This window comes from Pan paniscus, chromosome X (assembly GCF_029289425.2).
Source record: "Pan paniscus chromosome X, NHGRI_mPanPan1-v2.0_pri, whole genome shotgun sequence".
NCBI lineage: Eukaryota > Metazoa > Chordata > Mammalia > Primates > Hominidae > Pan > Pan paniscus.
Window position 1 is genome coordinate 52,279,222 of NC_073272.2, and position 17,470 is coordinate 52,296,691.

The following is a 17,470-nucleotide window of genomic DNA, read 5'->3' on the forward strand; positions in this document are numbered from 1 at the left end:
ATAATCCCAGCACTTTGGGAGGACGAGGCAGACGAATCACCTGAGGTCGGGAGTTCGAGATCAACCTGACCAACATGGAGAAACCCCATCTCTACTAAAAATACAAAATTAGCCGGACGTGGTGGCACGCGCCTGTAATCCCAGCTACTCGGGAGGCTGAGGCAGGAGAATCGCTTGAACCAGGGAGCCGGAGGTTGCGGTGAGCCGAGATCGTGCCATTGCACTCCAGCCTGGGCAAGAAGAGCGAAACTTCGTCTCAAATAAAATAAATAAATAAATAAATAAATAAATACAGATAGGAAGTGGTGTTCGCTCTCCAACACCACCGCCGCCTCTCGCTTGCAGAGCTCCACCTGAAGCAGAAGGGGGATAACGAAGGAGGTCTCTATACCATGGCTCGTACAAGGTGGACTGCCCGCAAATCTACCGGTGGTATAGCACCCAGGAAGCAACTGGCTACAAAAGCCACTTGTAAGAGTGCGCCCTCTACTGGAGGGGTGAAGAAACCTCATCGTTACAGACCTGGTACTGTGGCACTCCGTGAAATTAGACATTATCAGAAGTCCACTGAACTTCTGATTCGCAAACTTCCCTTCCAGCGTCTGGTGCGAGAAATCGCTCAGGACTTTAAAACAGATCTGCGCTTCCAGAGCGCAGCTATCGGTACTTTGCAGGAGGCAAGTGAGGCCTATCTAGTTGGCCTTTTTGAAGACACCAACCTGTGTGCTATCCATGCCACACGTGTAACAATTATGCCAAAAGACATCCAGCTAGCACGCCACATACGTGGAGAACGTGTTTCAGAATACACCATGATGTGAAACATTTCATTCTCAAAAAAAAAAAATATCTTCTTCCTGTTATTGGTAGTTCTGAACGTTAGATATTTTTTTTTCCATGGGGTCAAAATGTACCTAACTATATGATTGTGAGTGGAAAAATAGGGGACAGAAATCAGGTATTGACAGTTTTTCCATTTTCATTTGTGTTTGAATTTTTAATATAAATGTGGAGACATAAAGCATTAATGCAAGTTAAAATGTTTCAGTGAACAAGTTTCAGCGGTTCAACTTTATAATAATTATAAATCTGTTAAATTTTTCTGGACAATGCCAGCATTTGGATTTTTTTTAAACAAGTTAATTTCTTATCGACGGCAACTAAATGGTGTTTGTAGCATTTTTTATCATACAGTAGATTCCATCCATTCACTATACTTTTCTAACTGAGTTGTCTTACATGCAAGTACATGTTTTTAATGTTGTCTGTCTTCTGTGCTGTTCCTGTAAGTTAGCTATTAAAATACATTAAACTATAAAAAAAGAAAGATAGGAAGTTTAAATTGGTAACAGACAGAGGTTAAAGAACAAAGAAAATGTTGGGAAGCAGGGAAGGGGTTAGGAAAGGAGGGAGTTGTGTGGCTGCCTCTCTACAACTCCTGAGGCTAGAAGTGGCATATCAGGTTGAGCCCCAGCTTTCTGGGGAATTCAGCTTGCATCAAATGTAATAATAACTAACCTACATCTAGTACTTACTTTGTGCCAGGCACTCTTTTAAGTGCTTTACATCTGTTAACTCATTTAATCCTCACAAAAATCCTGTTTTACATGTTAGAACATTGTAGCAGAGAGAGGCTATGATTTTCATTTTACAGATGAGGAAACTGAGGCACAGAGAAGTTGAGTAGTTTATCCAAGGTCAAGCTAACAAGCAGTGGAGTTGGAGTTTAAATTTAGGATTCTGCCTCCAGAGCTGTGTTCTCACCTGCCATGATATAGAGTTAACCCTTGAATAACAAGAGTTTGAACTGCAGATATTTTTCCATAAATATATTAGAACATTTTTGGAGATTTTCAACAATTGGTAAAAATTGCAGATGAACTGTGTAGCCTAGAAATATCAAAAAACTTAAGAAAAAGTTACATATGTTATGAATGTATAAATATATGTGTAGACTAGTCTTTTATTATTTTCTACCATAAAATACACACAAATCTGTTATAAAAAGTTAAAATTTATCAAAATTTACACACCCACAGACCATACATGGTGCCATTCACAGTGAAGAGAAATGTAAACAAATGTAAAGATTCAGTATTAAATCATAACTGCATGAAATTACATACCCACCTCCTCTTGCCATGGTGGTGAGCTCAAGTGTTGAGAGTATCTGCTTAAAATGCCACCATGTGATGCTAATCATCTCCCCTTGAGTGGTCTGCTTTAACAATAAATTGCATATGGAGATAAAAAGTGATCTCTCTTGAGGCTGCAGTGAGCCGTGAGCATGCCACTGCATTCCAGCTTGGGCAAAAGAGTGAGATTCTGGCTCAAAAAAGAAAAAAAGCCATCTCTGGTAGTTCTCCTGTACGTTTCACCATGTACATTTCATCGTGTTTAGTGCAATACGGTAAACCATGAATAACACCGTGGGGCTCACATGAAGTGCCACTACTGCTGCCAGAAGTGCTCCTAAAAAGCAAAGTCATGACATTCCAACAAAAAGTTGACTTGGTTAATATGTATCATAGATTGAGATCTGCAGCTGTGGTTACCTGCCATTTCAGACGATGTAAAACTTAGAGTACTGATAAATACAGTACAATACTGTAAATGTATTTTATGTTTTTAAATCATTTTTTTGAGACAGGGTCCTACTCTATCACCCAGGCTGACTGGAGTTCAGTGACGCCTTTATGGCTCAAGCAATTCTCCCACCTCAGCCTTCTGAGTAGCTAGGACCACAGGTGCATGCACCATCTTGGCTAATTTTTGTATTTTTCATAAAGACGTTGTTTCAGCATGTTGCCCAGGCTGGTCTCGAATTCCTGGGCTCAAGCAATCCTCCCACCTCAGCCTTCTGAGTAGCTAGGACCACAGGTGTATGCACCATCCTGGCTAATTTTTGTATTTTTCATAGAGACGTTGTTTCAGCATGTTGCCCAGGCTGGTCTGGAACTCCTGGGCTCAAGCAATCCTCCCTCCGTGGCCTCCCAAAGTGCTGGGATTACAGGTGTGAGCCACTGCCCCTGGCCTTAAAATCATTTTCTTTTCTGTGGCTTACTTCATTGTAGGAATACAGTATATAAAACATACGACATACAAAATATGTTAATTGATTGTTATCCATAAGACTTCTAGCCAACAGCGGACTATTAGTATAGTCATCCCTCCTCTCTGTTTACATGAGAGATTGATTCCAGGACCTCCTGCAGATACCAAAGTCTGCACATATTCAAGTCGCGTGCAGTCTATTTTTCAAAACCCACACATACAGTCAGTCAGTCCTCCATGTAAGCGGGTTTTGCATCCTGAGAATACTGTATTTTTGATCCATGTTTGGTGGAAAAAAAAAAAACATGTTTAAGTGGGCTCGTGAAGTTCAAACCCATGTTGTTCAAGGTTGAAGTGTAGTTAAGTTTTTGGGGAGTCAAGTTATACCAAATTCTGACTGCATGGGAGATTGGGGGGCGAGTTAGCACCCCTAACCCCCATGTTGTTCAAGGGTCAACTGTATTGCCTCTTCCAATATGTTGTAAGAATAAGTATTGTTTCAGAAAAGATTTACTTCAAGGTATATATGCGTGTGTGCTTGTGTTTGTAATGGGTAGCAATGTAAAATGTATTCATTTTTGTAAGTCACAGACAAAAGTATCTAAAACCGCTACTGCTTTAGCAATAGCATTGCTGAATTGTATATCTTCAACCTTAACAGAGATAATGCCAGATTGCTCTCCAAAATTATTATACCAAATCACACTCTCAACAGCAGTGTGAGATGTTCCATATCTCTCTATATAGAATCTCTCTATATAGAATATCTACATAGATATTCTATATATTATACCTATGTTCCATATCCTCACCTGAACTTAATAGTGCCAGACTTTTAATGTGCTATCAATCCATTTAATGTGCTATCAATACTGGGTGTTGAATAGTATCTTAATGTTATTTTCAGTTGCGTTTTTCTGATTTCCAGTACATCTTTTCATACATTTGACCATCTAAATTTTGCCTATTGTGAATCGTCTGTTTATATCCCTTACTTGTATATTATACAATACAACCCTCACAACAGCTCTCTGAAGGAGCCAGCGGTATAGATGAAGAAACTAAGTCTGGGAGAAATGTTGCTTAAAGTAATCCAGCTAATGAGTTTTTGAGCTGAAATTTGAGTCCAGATGTAGAGGACCCCTAAGCCTATGCCTTTTGTTTTACACTACATGCCAGGGCCCAAGGTCATGTTAGAAAAAAAAACAGAGGAAGAGAACAAATAAATTTGAACGTGTAACCCTATGTCTTGTGTCTAATTAGGCTTTGTGCAATTAACATAGATTATTTCCTTGCTTCCTCACAACAACCTGTGAGGTAAAACGTGTTATCTCCATTCTACAGATGAGAAAACTAAGGTGTAGGGAAGTGAAGAAATTTGTCTTGGAAGGGTTAAATTACAGCTAGAAATTTGCCTTGGAAAGGTTAAATTACAGCTAGGGACAGAATTGCAACTCAAACACAGATCTGCCTGATTACCAAGTCCACGCCTGTTCCACAATAATGTCTGTCCATAGATATTCCTGGTGTAAGGTAAAGGCCTCCCACAAATCAAGCCTGACTCATCATCTCCTAGAGCCAGGTCTTGACCTGCTTCCCCAGTTTCTCTCCAGATCCCCATATGTTTCTACTTCGGTACGGCCAGGACTATACCTACTATCTTTCTGCAGAATAATGGTCTGAGGCAGCCTTAAAACTGGCCGAGCCCTGCTGCTTCACATTAACCATCTGGGCTAGGTTAGCTCCCATAGGTTACTCTTCCCCTTCCTCAGGCTTCTCTAATGAAGCCCAATAAGGATCTCAACACCTTCCAGGGTAAACCAGAAAATTATAAGTCAGAGTCCTTAAACGTGGCTGCACATTAAAATCACTTGTGAACTTAAAACAGTCCTGATGCACTAGTTACAACCCAGGCCCATTACATCAGAATGGTACCCAGGCATTCATAATAGTTAAATCTTCCCAGATGATTCCAATCTACAGCCAAGATTGAGAACCACTGTTACGGCATCTTCTTCAAGCTCCAGCAGCCATACTCAGTAGTTTCCACATTTTAGGTTTTCATAGGAACTTCTTGGAGCACTGGTAAAGAGCCAGATTTCTGGACGCCACCCCAGAGAATCCTGGTTCAGACCCAGGAGTCTACATTCTTAATAATCACCCCAGATAGTTTCACTGCAGATTATTAGCAGACAATATTTTGAGAAATGCTGCATTAGAGGCAGGGAAGTAGGATGGGAACAGGAGGCCTCTGGCCCTTTAAGGATGGATTAAGGGACTACTTTTAAGGCTGTAGGGGCAAGTAGGATCAGGCTGCTTTTTTTCATTCTAGTGGATAAGTTAAGGAAGTGGGTCCTGAAATGGACCTCTCCTTTTAAGTTACCTGAGCCTCTCAATAGGCACTATCTTGTTCTCAGCCCGGGAGGGCGGGAGGGGCATGCTGCCTTGTCCCACCTTCTGTTTCTGTTTCTTTTGATGCGAAGAGGCCAAGTTATGAGGCAACTTTGGTCCAGGAGATCCTCCTAGAGAAAGCAACATAGGGCCTGCCTGCCTTTCTTTTTCTTGCCCCATCCTTGGTTGTGGAGCCAGGATGCAGTTATCTGCATGAAAGGAAATGGTCAGAGTGACGTCCCTTGGGCTTGTGTTGGGGCCTGTTGTTGAACACTAAGCCTTTCAAGATGGGCCTCCTCAGTATTCTTAGAATTCTTTTTCTTTGTGAACTCGTGCTTGTCATGGAACACAGGGCCCAAATGGCAGAAGGAGGGCAGTCCTCTATTGCCCTTCTGGCTGAGGCCCCTACTTTGCCCCTGATTGAGGAGCTGCTAGAAGAATCCCCTGGCGAACAGCCAAGGAAGCCCCGGCTCCTAGGGCATTCACTGCGGTACATGCTGGAGTTGTACCGGCGTTCAGCTGACTCGCATGGGCACCCTAGAGAGAACCGCACCATTGGGGCCACCATGGTGAGGCTGGTGAAGCCCTTGACCAATGTGGCAAGGCCTCACAGAGGTGAGTTGTTATGCCCCCATACTGCCCTGGAAGGGAGTGAAGTGGAGAGGAGTGTAGAGAAAAGGGAATTGGTGGGTTTACTGTCAGGCTTTGTTGCCTTGTGGGCAGGTTGTTTCTTTAGGCTTGGTTTTCAAAGGATGGCAAGCTTTGGAGAAGCCAGCGCCAAGCCTACTTCCCTTTAGGGCATCAACTTAAGAACAGATTGCCTTGGTGCCTACTGAGAAATCTTTCCCAGGCCCCAGGACAACTGAGTGATGTGCCATCACCTATCTTTCACAGAAACTTTTATTGCTTGTGATAGTTCTGAAAACTGTAGAGACATATCCAGCTATATTCTTGTGGAGGGCTATTTAAGTGGCGTTTTGCTCTTAGAGTACAGCTTGCTGAGTTGGGGAAACTTATAAGGCCTCAGAAAGGACATAAATAAGCTAACATCTGAGGGTCTGTATACCTGGCTCTGTGAACATCTGCTACTGTATTTAATTCTTAATGAAAGCTGCTATCTTAACTGTCTTGATGCAATTAGCCTAATTTTAAAACTAAGGCACGGAGAGGTTAAGTAACTTGCAAATGGTACACAGATAGTGGGTCGCAGAGATGGGATTTCAGCTGAAGTCTGTCTGATTCTAAAGTCTGTCGGTAACTTCTTAAGTCTTTAAATGCAGTATTCCAATATCCTTGTACCCCCAACAGTTTTTCTACTTGGGCCATATTGCTACTTTGGGATTCTGGGACTAAGTGTATTTTGGAACTTTTTTTTGTCCCCATCATGCTTGATTTTGCTTTTAACATTTGCATCAGACATTGTTCCAGGACAACAGTGGGCTATTGAAGTGTAGGACTCTCTAGAGAATGCAGACAGTCATCAACTTCAAGGAATTCTTGGGAACCTAGTGAGATCAATCTGTGGCCTTCACTAGTCTGAGATGAAAAGGGATAGGACTTAACCCCCTCCCCAAGCAAAACAATAAATATTCTCGTACCTAACCCTTACTGTGAGATTACTGTGTGCCAGGCATTGCACAAAATGTTTTATAAACAGTATCTTAATCCTCACAACTACCAGATTAGATAGGTAGTATTAACATGCCTACTTGATAGGTGAAGAAACTGAGGATCGGAGTCACTTACCCATGTCATACAACCAGTAATTGCTAGAGCCAGGTATCAAACCCAGGCTCTCAGGCCCAAAGCCTGTGTGTTAATCATCTTGCTGTTCTGACTCCCCACTGGATTTTAATTGAGTGCCAGGCAGTGTGTTTGGGTTGGGTGTATAGAAGCAAATACTTTCCCGAACTCTAGAAGTTCCCAGTATAGTGGAATGGATAGATAATTACATAATAATGTTACAGTATGCCAAGTGCTTTGGAAAGGACAAACAGTAGGGCTCCCAGGACCTGTGAGAAGAAATCGCTCATTGCTTGAAGTGAAGAGACTGTTGGAAGGCCTCATGGAGGAGGTAGTACTTGAAATTGACCTTGCAGAAGGAGCAAAGAGGTCATGCATTGAGGCAGATAAGTGCATTCTGATTTAGGAAAGAGAAAATGGTGTGGATAGAGATTCATTGAACAAATATTCATTTGGCACCTACTGAGTACTAGGCATACAGATGTGATCAAGATAGGTAAAACCCCTACTTTCATGGAACATATGTTCTCGTAGGGGAGACAAATAAGCACACACAGTTAAATTGTGAATTGTGGTAAGTACTATCAAAGGATGAAGTAGGTTGTTAAGATAGAGAATGGCAACGAAACCTTCCCTTTCCATGGAGTTGTCAGGGAATGTATCTTTGAAGAAGTGCCATTTGAGCTCAGGTCTATAAAGTAAACTAGGCATGAGAAGAGTAGGGAGAAGCCTGATTTAGGCAGAGGAACAACAGGTGCAAATGCCTAGAGGGTGAAAACAAGTTTGTTCCAATTGAAGAACAGAGGAAAATCAGTATGGCTGGATCCTCATGAGCATTGTGGGAAATGGCAGGATATGAGGCTAATGAGAAGCAGGGGTAGGCTGTGATAAGGGATCTGGATCCTAAGTGCAGCAGAAAGTTGCAAAAAATCAAGCACTTTGGGAGGCCAGTATGGGAAGATCACTTGAGCCCAGGAGACTGAGACCAGCCTGAGCAACACAGGGAGACATGTCTCTACAAAAAATAAAAATACATTAGCTGGGTGTAGTGGTGCACACCTGTGGTCCCAGCTACTCACGAGGCTGAGACCAGAGGATCATTTGAGCCTGGGAGGTTGAGACCAGAGGATCATTTGAGCCTGGGAGGTTGAGATTGCAGTGAGGCATGATTGTGCCACTGCACTCCAGCTTGGGTGACAGTGAGGCCCTGTCTGAAGGAAAAAAAAAAACAACCCCACAAATTAAGAAAAACTTAGGCTTGTACAGATGATGTGAGGCTAGAAAGGAGGATGCCTAGAATTAGACATGTATCCTGGTCTCACTGTGGAATATACTGGTATCTAGGGACTCTGGAAAGGATCCAGAGACAGATGACAGGTTCAATCACACAGGATGTGTGATTCAGCCCTTTCCCTGAAAAGCTTTGACCAGACCCTTCCTGGCTCTGATTCTTAGCAACCCCATCCTGCTTCAGGAAACATGTGATGTCAAGGTCTCAAAGAAAAGGGCAGTTCCTCCCCAGACAGCCTGCTAGAGGTTTGGGTTGAGTTCCTTTATAGCCAGGGTGGAGCAGGTTTAAGGGTGGGTCTCTAAGAAAGATTACTGTAAGTGTGGAGTGTGGAATAACTTGAGAAAGCAAATACAAGCCTGGCTTGGATTTGTGTGAATAATGTCTAGTGCCCCAAGCCCAAGGGTATATTAAGCATGAGTTGGAATTTGACCTTTTATTTTACTTATTTATTTTTTTGAGATGGAGTTTCGCTCTTATCATCCAGGCTGGAGTGCAGTGGCACGAACTCGGCTCACTACAACCTCTGCCTCCCGGGTGCACGCCATTCTCCTGCCTCAGCCTCCCGAGTAGCTGGGATTACAGGTGCCTGCCACCACGCCCGGCTAATTTTTTGTATTTTTAGTAGAGACAGGGTGTCACCATGTTGGCCAGGCTGGTCTCAAACTCCTGACCTCAGGTGATCCACCCGCCTCAGACTCCCAAAGTGCTGGGATTAGAGGTGTGAGCTACCGTGCCCAGCCGGAATTTGAACTTTTAAAGATATTCTGGGGCTGGGTGCAGTGGCTCAAAGGGCTGCTAATCCCTGCACTTTGGGAGGCCAAAGGGGGCAGATCGCTTGAACCCAGGAGTTCGAGACCAACCCAGCAACATGGCAAAACCCTGTCTCTACAAAAAACAAAACAGAAAAAGCTGGGCATGTTGGCACATACCTGTAGTCCTTGCTATCCATGGGGGCTGAGGTGAGAGGATCTCTTGAACCTGGGAAGTCAGGGCTGTAGTGAGCCATGATTGTGCCACTGTACTCCAGCCTGGGTGACAGAGGGAGACTCTGGAAAAAAAAATTCTGGAACATCAAGATGTAAAAGAGCTTCTATGTTAAAAATGCCACATCTAATGAAGAATTCCAGGCTTGTGGATTCAGTGGAGAAGAAGGACTAGGTGAATAAATACAAATTAACATGGAATTATTTACTGATAAGATGTCTGAAGATGAGAGGTGGCTTTTTCCTGAGGTGCCAGGCTTTTGTAATCTTTGCTCTTGACCTTCGCCGGGAGGGGGTGCAGAAGTTTGGAGCACCATGGATGTAACCTTTCAATCCTTTGGCCGTTGAGTGTCAGCACTACAGTTTGGATTAAAGCTCTTATTCACGAAGCAGCATCCAGCTTTTAGTAGACTTCTCAGCAAACAAAATATTTATGTGATCAAGACTGTGTTGAAAACAGTATATAGAGGGATAGTGGTAAAATGAATGGGGCAAATGGAGAACAATTTCCAGCAAGGAATGGTAAAGAGAGAGATTAAGGGCCAAAGGAGGAAAAGATGCTTAAGAAGCAATTCTTGAAGTAGATGGAAGGCAGAAGTGGTAAGATAGCTGTGTGTACTAGAGGATGATAGACAAAATTATTTTGTAGTGCCTTGGTCCTGAGTTTGAAATTATAGCAGGCCATAGCACCCAATACTGAATTGTTGTCCCAAAGCTGCATCTGTATAGTGATATGACATGAGACTCTTTCTTAATCCATGTATGTTTCAACAATTCTAAATGGATACATTTAATAGTCAACTAATAATAATATTGATCTTCTCCCCTACATACAGTATGCACACAAGATAATTCTATATTTGAGTTTTTTCCCCCGAGCCCAGCACTGTAAGTAATCTAACAGTGAGACAGTTTCTCTTAAGAAAAACAGACTTGGGTTCAAATCTTAACTCTACCACAAACCAGCTGTGTGTCCTTTGTCATAGCTTCTCTGAGCCTCAATTTCCTTATCTGCAAAATGGGGATAATAACTATCTCATAAGACTATTAAGAATTAAAGAGCTAATACATGTAAAGCATCTAGTGTATTAGTAAGTGCTCAATAAATGATAGTATCATTATCTTGAGTTAATTTTAGGGCTGATTATAGCTATCAGTCTATATCAAGCCAATTTATGAGGAATATTCACGTTAAGAGGTAAGAAGCTAAACCTCTGCTCTTGTTCCCTCTTACTTCTGCAGGTACCTGGCATATACAGATCCTGGGCTTTCCTCTCAGACCAAACCGAGGACTATACCAACTAGTTAGAGCCACTGTGGTTTACCGCCATCATCTCCAACTAACTCGCTTCAATCTCTCCTGCCATGTGGAGCCCTGGGTGCAGAAAAACCCAACCAACCACTTCCCTTCCTCAGAAGGAGATTCCTCAAAACCTTCCCTGATGTCTAACGCTTGGAAAGAGATGGATATCACACAACTTGTTCAGCAAAGGTTCTGGAATAACAAGGGACACAGGATCCTACGACTCCGTTTTATGTGTCAGCAGCAAAAAGATAGTGGTGGTCTTGAGCTCTGGCATGGCACTTCATCCTTGGACACTGCCTTCTTGTTACTCTGTTTCAATGATACTCATAAAAGCATTCGGAAGGCTAAATTTCTTCCCAGGGGCATGGAGGAGTTCATGGAAAGGGAATCTCTTCTTCTCCGGAGAACCCGACAAGCAGATGGTATCTCAGCTGAGGTTACTGCCTCTTCCTCAAAACATAGTGGGCCTGAAAATAACCAGTGTTCCCTCCACCCTTTCCAAATCAGCTTCCGCCAGCTGGGTTGGGATCACTGGATCATTGCTCCCCATTTCTACACCCCAAACTACTGTAAAGGAACTTGTCTCCGAGTACTACGCGATGGTCTCAATTCCCCCAATCACGCCATTATTCAGAACCTTATCAATCAGTTGGTGGACCAGAGTGTTCCCCGGCCCTCCTGTGTCCCGTATAAGTATGTTCCAATTAGCGTCCTTATGATTGAGGCAAGTGGGAGTATTTTGTACAAGGAGTATGAGGGTATGATTGCTGAGTCTTGTACATGCAGATGACAGCAACAGTACAGCTAGATCAGGTTTCCCAGGAAACTGGAGGAGAGTTTAAAATATCAGTGTTAAAGCTGCAAGTAATCCTGTACCAATCTGTAGGTTATATTTCTTGCCTTAAGTGTTACTTAAGTCTCTTCCCCCACTTGTGAGCTAGTCAGTTTATAGAAACAGTTCTGATACCAGTCCCCTAGCAAGAATCAGTACAGTTTGACCACTAATCAGAGCCCTTAATGCTTGGGTAAAATGTCCTCTATTTTACTTTCCTTGGGGCTTTGTCAAAAGTCAGCAGTCAGTAGTGGTAGAACTTCAGAAATTTTCCAACTTTTCCCAGCCTGGGAAAGGTGGGTGTCCATATTTTCCTAGTGTCCATATTCTGACGCTCTAGAAGATTTGGGGTGGTGAAAATAGCTTGGGATTTTATACTCCTCTTCTTGCTTCCTATGTCCTGGAATCTACTAGTAGCTAATCAGATAAATTGCCTGCTTCTGTGTTAGTATTACCTTCTAAAACTTTTCTCAGACTGGAAATTTTTCAGGTAACAGTCTTTATAGAAATCTTTTGAGGGACTAGAAGGTAGGAAATCTTTTTCTAAACCAGCAGGGCTTTTCCTCTTAGCCTCTGAATCTGGGAAAAGTATCTGGGATTATTTCCTGTCCTAGGTGAGTACAGTAGCATTTAATGAAGCCCATAAGGAAACTAGAGTATGGAGCTGTCTGAGATAATCTACTTCAAACCTGCATTTATGGTGAAGAAGAGAAAACCTGTCATTGCTGATTAGTATTATGAATGGGGGAGTTATTTTAAGTATTCTATGGAACAATAGAGTTGAGTATTTTCCTTATGTGACACTTAAACCCCTGTAAATTATCCTACAAAGTTCCTTGGTGGCTCCGAGGCTAGGAGTTGGCCTGATTGGGGGTGCAGGGGATTAGAGGGCTGTGAAGGAAGGACTACAGGATAAGGGTGAAACCTGCCAAGGCCTGGAGCTGACTTTATTCTGGGCTTGCCTGTTTCATGTGTTCAGTTTGGATCTGGACCGGGGTCTCTAAGGGAGAAGGGCTTGTTGTCTTTGGGAGACATGGAACGATGCCTTGAAATAAATGATGCTTGCAGTGTGACTCCTTTCTACTCCTATACTGTATTTAAATGATGGGACTGGGTTTTGTTGCAAATAAATCATTTCATTGTTGAAGAAAATCTTGACTGTTTTTAGAATTGGGAGAGATTGGAAGGAATTTATTTCCTTTGTTCCCTTTAGCTATGGCTAGGAATTCAACCCTAATCCCTGAGGGGCAGGGCTGGAGCATCCTCTGAAGTTCTTCTCTCTTAAGGAAACACTGCTAGCCATCAGCCCTCGCCAAGGTGCCCCTTTAGGGAAACCCCTAAGGGGCCAGTAAGTCTTTCCCTGCCCAATTGCTCTTGACTAGTCTTATTGCAATTCTCATGGGATGGGACTGATTTAGGGTAGGTATGTGTGTTTGTCAAATCCCTACGTTTCTTACCTATTCGTTGTAAACTAACTCCTTTTACCACTCCCTTCAAAAGCTGGTTCCAACTAGGCTGAATATCTTGCAAGTGTATAAATGCAAATTTTATTCTTGTGACTGAGGAGCTATTCCTTAACATCAGTTTGCCTGTCTACCTTCTTTACTGTATCCTTAAGAATCAACTCAGGCATTTCTCATCTTCTCAATGTCCCCTTGACATACCAGCCTCAGGTGTGTATTAAGTTTCCTATGTATTCAGACCTCACAAAGCTAGGAGATCATGACTTATTGAAAATCCCTAAGATCCAAGATGCTAAACTTAGGATCTGGTCTTATAACCAAGGTCCATCTTCAGCTAGACTGAATATTTTGCAAGTCTCTAAGTGTCCCTCTGTGTTCATATAGCACTTTGTACCTGCCTTTAATACGCTCTAGTATATATGTCTATTCTTACAAAAACACGGAGCCCCTTTTGAGTTTCAACTGCATCTTACCCTTTTCTATATTATAAGAGCCTGGCACCTAGTAGGTCCTTAATGAATACAAACACACAATTATGACTTTTTTTGTGAGTGATGCATTCTTCCTGACATGGAACATCTCAATTTTCACATATTTTATTTTTCCATGGGAATCAATGTAATATAAAATAGTTTGTGTATCAAGTAAGATGATTATTATATCCTACTATTTCAAAATCATGATTTAAATTATAATAGAATGTAATAGCTATGTTAAGTAAGGCAGTTCTTGTAATCATTATATATGCTGCAGATTTATCTGGGAGGGGAACTATGGGCTTCCAGTCTAGCCTTTTCCCCAGCCTACTTGGGGTAGGCACAAATATCTAACAGGCCTGAAGATGGACCTCGATTATAGGACCAGATCCTGAGTTCAGCATCTTGGTTCTTAGGGATTTTCAGAAAGTCATGATCTCCTAGCCTTGTGAGTGCTGAATACATAGGAAACTTAATCTGTTTATGGAGGGTTCAGGATTAATTGGCCCTATTATCCATTAAGCCCTGAGTTATCAGAATACCCAAGGAAAACACTGGCAGGATGGGGTTACTTAGGATGATGTTGTGGATTCTTCCTTTGAAATATTGCTTCAGTTCAGTACTTTTTCTCAAATCCAAAGTTAGAGTTCTGTACCTCAAACCTTCCTCTGAGAGGAAGAATACATACTTGCTAGTGGAGGAGGGTGCGTGGGTGGGGGTGGGGCCTGTCTGCCCATGTAGGTGGGGAGAAATGGTTACTTGATCTGGAAAGGGAAAGTAGGAAGCAAGTCCACATTGTCCCAACAATCCCAATGAGTAAACTGGAACTTCATTTAATGTATGGGTGCAAAAGGAGCAGGAGCAGGCATTTAAACTTGTGTCTGATCGTGGATCTCTTTTGCATTTACCTTGGTAGTATGTCACAACCAATTCTGGGCAAAGTTGGGAAGCAGGCAGAACTTCAGTTACACAAACTATTTGACCTAATCTTGTAAAACATTTCCTGTCTTCAGTTAATTCTCCCAAGAGCACTATGAAGTAGGAGGTATTAGTCTTATTTTTTAAAAACTGCCTCATTGAGGTGTAATTTACCATAAAAGCTACTATTTAAGGTGTACAATTCAGTGGTTTTTAGTATATTCACAGACTTGTGTAAATATCACCACAATCTAATTTCACCACAAAAGAAACCTCATGCCTTTTAGTGGTCAATCCCCATTCCCCCAACCTTTACCAACAGCTCCTGACAACCACTAGTCTACTTTCTTTTTCTCTGGATTACGGACATTTAAATAAATAGAATCACATGATATTTAGTTTTTGTAACTGGCTGCTTTAGTACGTTTTCAAGATTCACCTGTGTTATAGCATATATCCATACTTTGTTTCTTTTTGTTACTGAATAATATTCTATTGTAGGATATACCAAACTTTTATCCATCAATCTGATGGAAGTTCAAGTTTCTATGTTTTGACTATTATGAATAATCTTGCCATGAATGTTCATGAGAAGTTTTTGTGTAGACACATATTTTCATTCCTCTTGTGTATACACCTAGGAGTAGAAATGGTATATCATATGGTATATTTAACATTTTGAGGAACTGCAAAACTATTTTCCAAAGTGGCTGCACTCTTTTATAATCCAGCAATGTATGAGAGTACCAATTTCTCCACATCCTCATCAACAGTCATTATTGTCTGTGTTTTATATTCTAGCCATATTGGTGGAAGTGAAATGGTGCCTCCTTGTGGTTTTGATTTGCATTTCCCTAAGGATTAATGATGTGGAGCATCTTTTCATGTGCTTATTGGCAACTGGCACATCATCTTTGGATAAATGTCTATTCAACCCATTTGCCCAGTATAAAATTGTGTTGTCTCTTGTTGTGTTGTAAAAGTTCTTCATATGTTTTGGATATTAATCTCTTATCAGAGCTATGATACACAAATATTTTCTGATTCTGTGGATTATTTAACTTTCTTGATGGTGTTCTTTGAACACAAAAGTTTTTAATTTGGAAGAAGCCCTGTTTATCTATTTTTATCTATTGCTGCTTGTGCTTCTGGTATCATTGGAGAAAAATTGAATAATCCAAGTGTCATGAAAATTTACACCTATGTTTTTTTCTAAGTGTTTTCTAGTTTTAGCTGTTATATTTAGGTTTTAAATCTATTTTAGTTAATTTTTGCATACTGTGTGAGGTAAAAGTCCAACTTCATTCTTTTGCATGTGGTTACACAGTTGTCCTGGCATCATTTATTGAAAAGATTAATCTTTCTCCATTGTCTTGGCACATGTGTAAAAAATGACCATAAATATAAGTTTATTTCTGTACTCTCAAGTTTATTCCATTGATCTATATGTCTATTATGCCAGGACAATACTGTCTTTATAATTGTAGATATGTCGTAAGTTGTGAAATTGGAAAGTGTTGGCTGGGAGTGGTGGTTCACACCTGTAATCTCAGCACTTAAGGAGGCCAAGGCAGGTAGATCACTTGAGGCCAGGAGTTCAAGACCAGCCTGGACAACATGGTGAAACTTTGTCTCTACTTAAAAAAAAAAATACAAAAATTAGCCGAGTATGGTGGCGCACACCTGTAATCCCAGCTACTGGGGAGGCTGAGGCATGAGAATGGCTTGAACCTGGGAGGCAGAGGTTGCAGTGAGCTGAGATCATGCCACTGCACTTTAGCCTGGGTAATGGAGTGAGACCCTGTCTCAAAAACAAAAACAAAACAAAAAAATTGGAAAGTGTGATTCTTCCAAATATTTTATTCTTTAGCAAGATTGTTTTGGCTATTCTGAGTCACTTGTATTTCCATATTAATTTTAGGGTCAACTCTTCAATTTCTACAAAAATACCAGCCGGATTTCTTTGATGGGGGCTACATTGAATCTACTGACAAATTTGAATAGTATTGCCATTTTGACGTTAAGTCTTCTGATCTGTAAACATGAGACATCTTTTTATTTAGGGACTCTAACTTTTTCAATGATGTTTTAACATTTTCAGTAGATGTCTTACTTAAATTTATTCCTAAGCTTCTAAAATTATTTTTGATGATATTATAAATGGAATTGTTTTCTACATTTTGTTAAATCAGACTGTTTATTACTAATTTGTAGAAATACAGAGTATGATATTCCCCTTCCTGTGTCCATGTGATCTCATTGTTCAATTCCCACCTATGAGTGAGAATATGCGGTGTTTGGTTTTTTGTTCTTGCGATAGTTTACTGAGAATGATGGTTTCCAATTTCATCCATGTCCCTACAAAGGATATGAACTCATCATTTTTTATGGCTGCATAGTATTCCATGGTGTATATGTGCCACATTTTCTTAATCCAGTCTATCATTGTTGGACATTTGGGTTGGTTCCAAGTCTTTGCTATTGTGAATAATGCCGCAATAAACATACGTGTGCATGTGTCTTTATAGCAGCATGATTTATAGTCATTTGGGTATATACCCAGTAATGGGATGGCTGGGTCAAATGGTATTTCTAGTTCTAGATACTCTGGGGACTGTGGTGGGGAGGGGGGAGGGGGGAGGGATAGCATTGGGAGATATACCTAATGCTAGATGACGAGTTAGTGGGTGCAGCGCACCAGCATGGCACATGTATACATATGTAACTAACCTGCACAATGTGCACATGTACCCTAAAACTTAAAGTATAATAAAAAAGAAAAAAAAAGAAAAAAAAAAAAAAGAAATACAATTCATTTTTTTGTGTTGAATTTATACCCTGCAGACCTGCTGAACTCATTTATTACATCTAATAGTTTGTGTAGATTTCTTAGGATTTTCTGTAAACAAGTTTATATCATCTGGGAATGTGGATAGTTTTACTTTCTTTCTTTCCAAACTAGATACCTTTTATTCTTGCCTAATTGCTTTGGCTAGAACTTCCAATACAACAT

The 17,470-nt window shown here is 41.1% G+C and overlaps 2 protein-coding genes across 2 annotated transcripts; both read left to right on the top strand.

Annotated features, from left to right (window-relative positions):
* Positions 1-379: 379 nt before the first annotated feature.
* LOC100978834 (histone H3.3A-like) lies at positions 380-835 on the top strand. Its single transcript, XM_034950127.2, has one exon. It carries the CDS (start codon positions 393-395, stop codon positions 819-821), a length of 429 nt encoding a protein of 142 aa, XP_034806018.1. The 5' UTR covers positions 380-392; the 3' UTR covers positions 822-835.
* Positions 836-5,683: 4,848 nt separating this feature from the next.
* On the top strand, positions 5,684-12,745 carry BMP15 (bone morphogenetic protein 15). Its single transcript, XM_003805950.4, has 2 exons — positions 5,684-6,060; positions 10,705-12,745. The coding sequence occupies exons 1-2, from the start codon at positions 5,733-5,735 to the stop codon at positions 11,556-11,558; spliced, it is 1,182 nt and encodes a 393-aa protein (XP_003805998.1). The 5' UTR covers positions 5,684-5,732; the 3' UTR covers positions 11,559-12,745.
* Positions 12,746-17,470: the final 4,725 nt, after the last annotated feature.

Bases quoted from the DNA above. Each gene is read 5' to 3' on its own strand.
- BMP15 (XM_003805950.4), top strand. From the start codon at position 5,733: ATGGGCCTCCTCAGTATTCTTAGAATTCTTTTTCTTTGTGAACTCGTG. The intron at 6,061-10,704 runs GTGAGTTGTTAT...TTACTTCTGCAG, and splicing joins TGTGGCAAGGCCTCACAGAG to GTACCTGGCATATACAGATC.
- LOC100978834 (XM_034950127.2), top strand. From the start codon at position 393: ATGGCTCGTACAAGGTGGACTGCCCGCAAATCTACCGGTGGTATAGCA.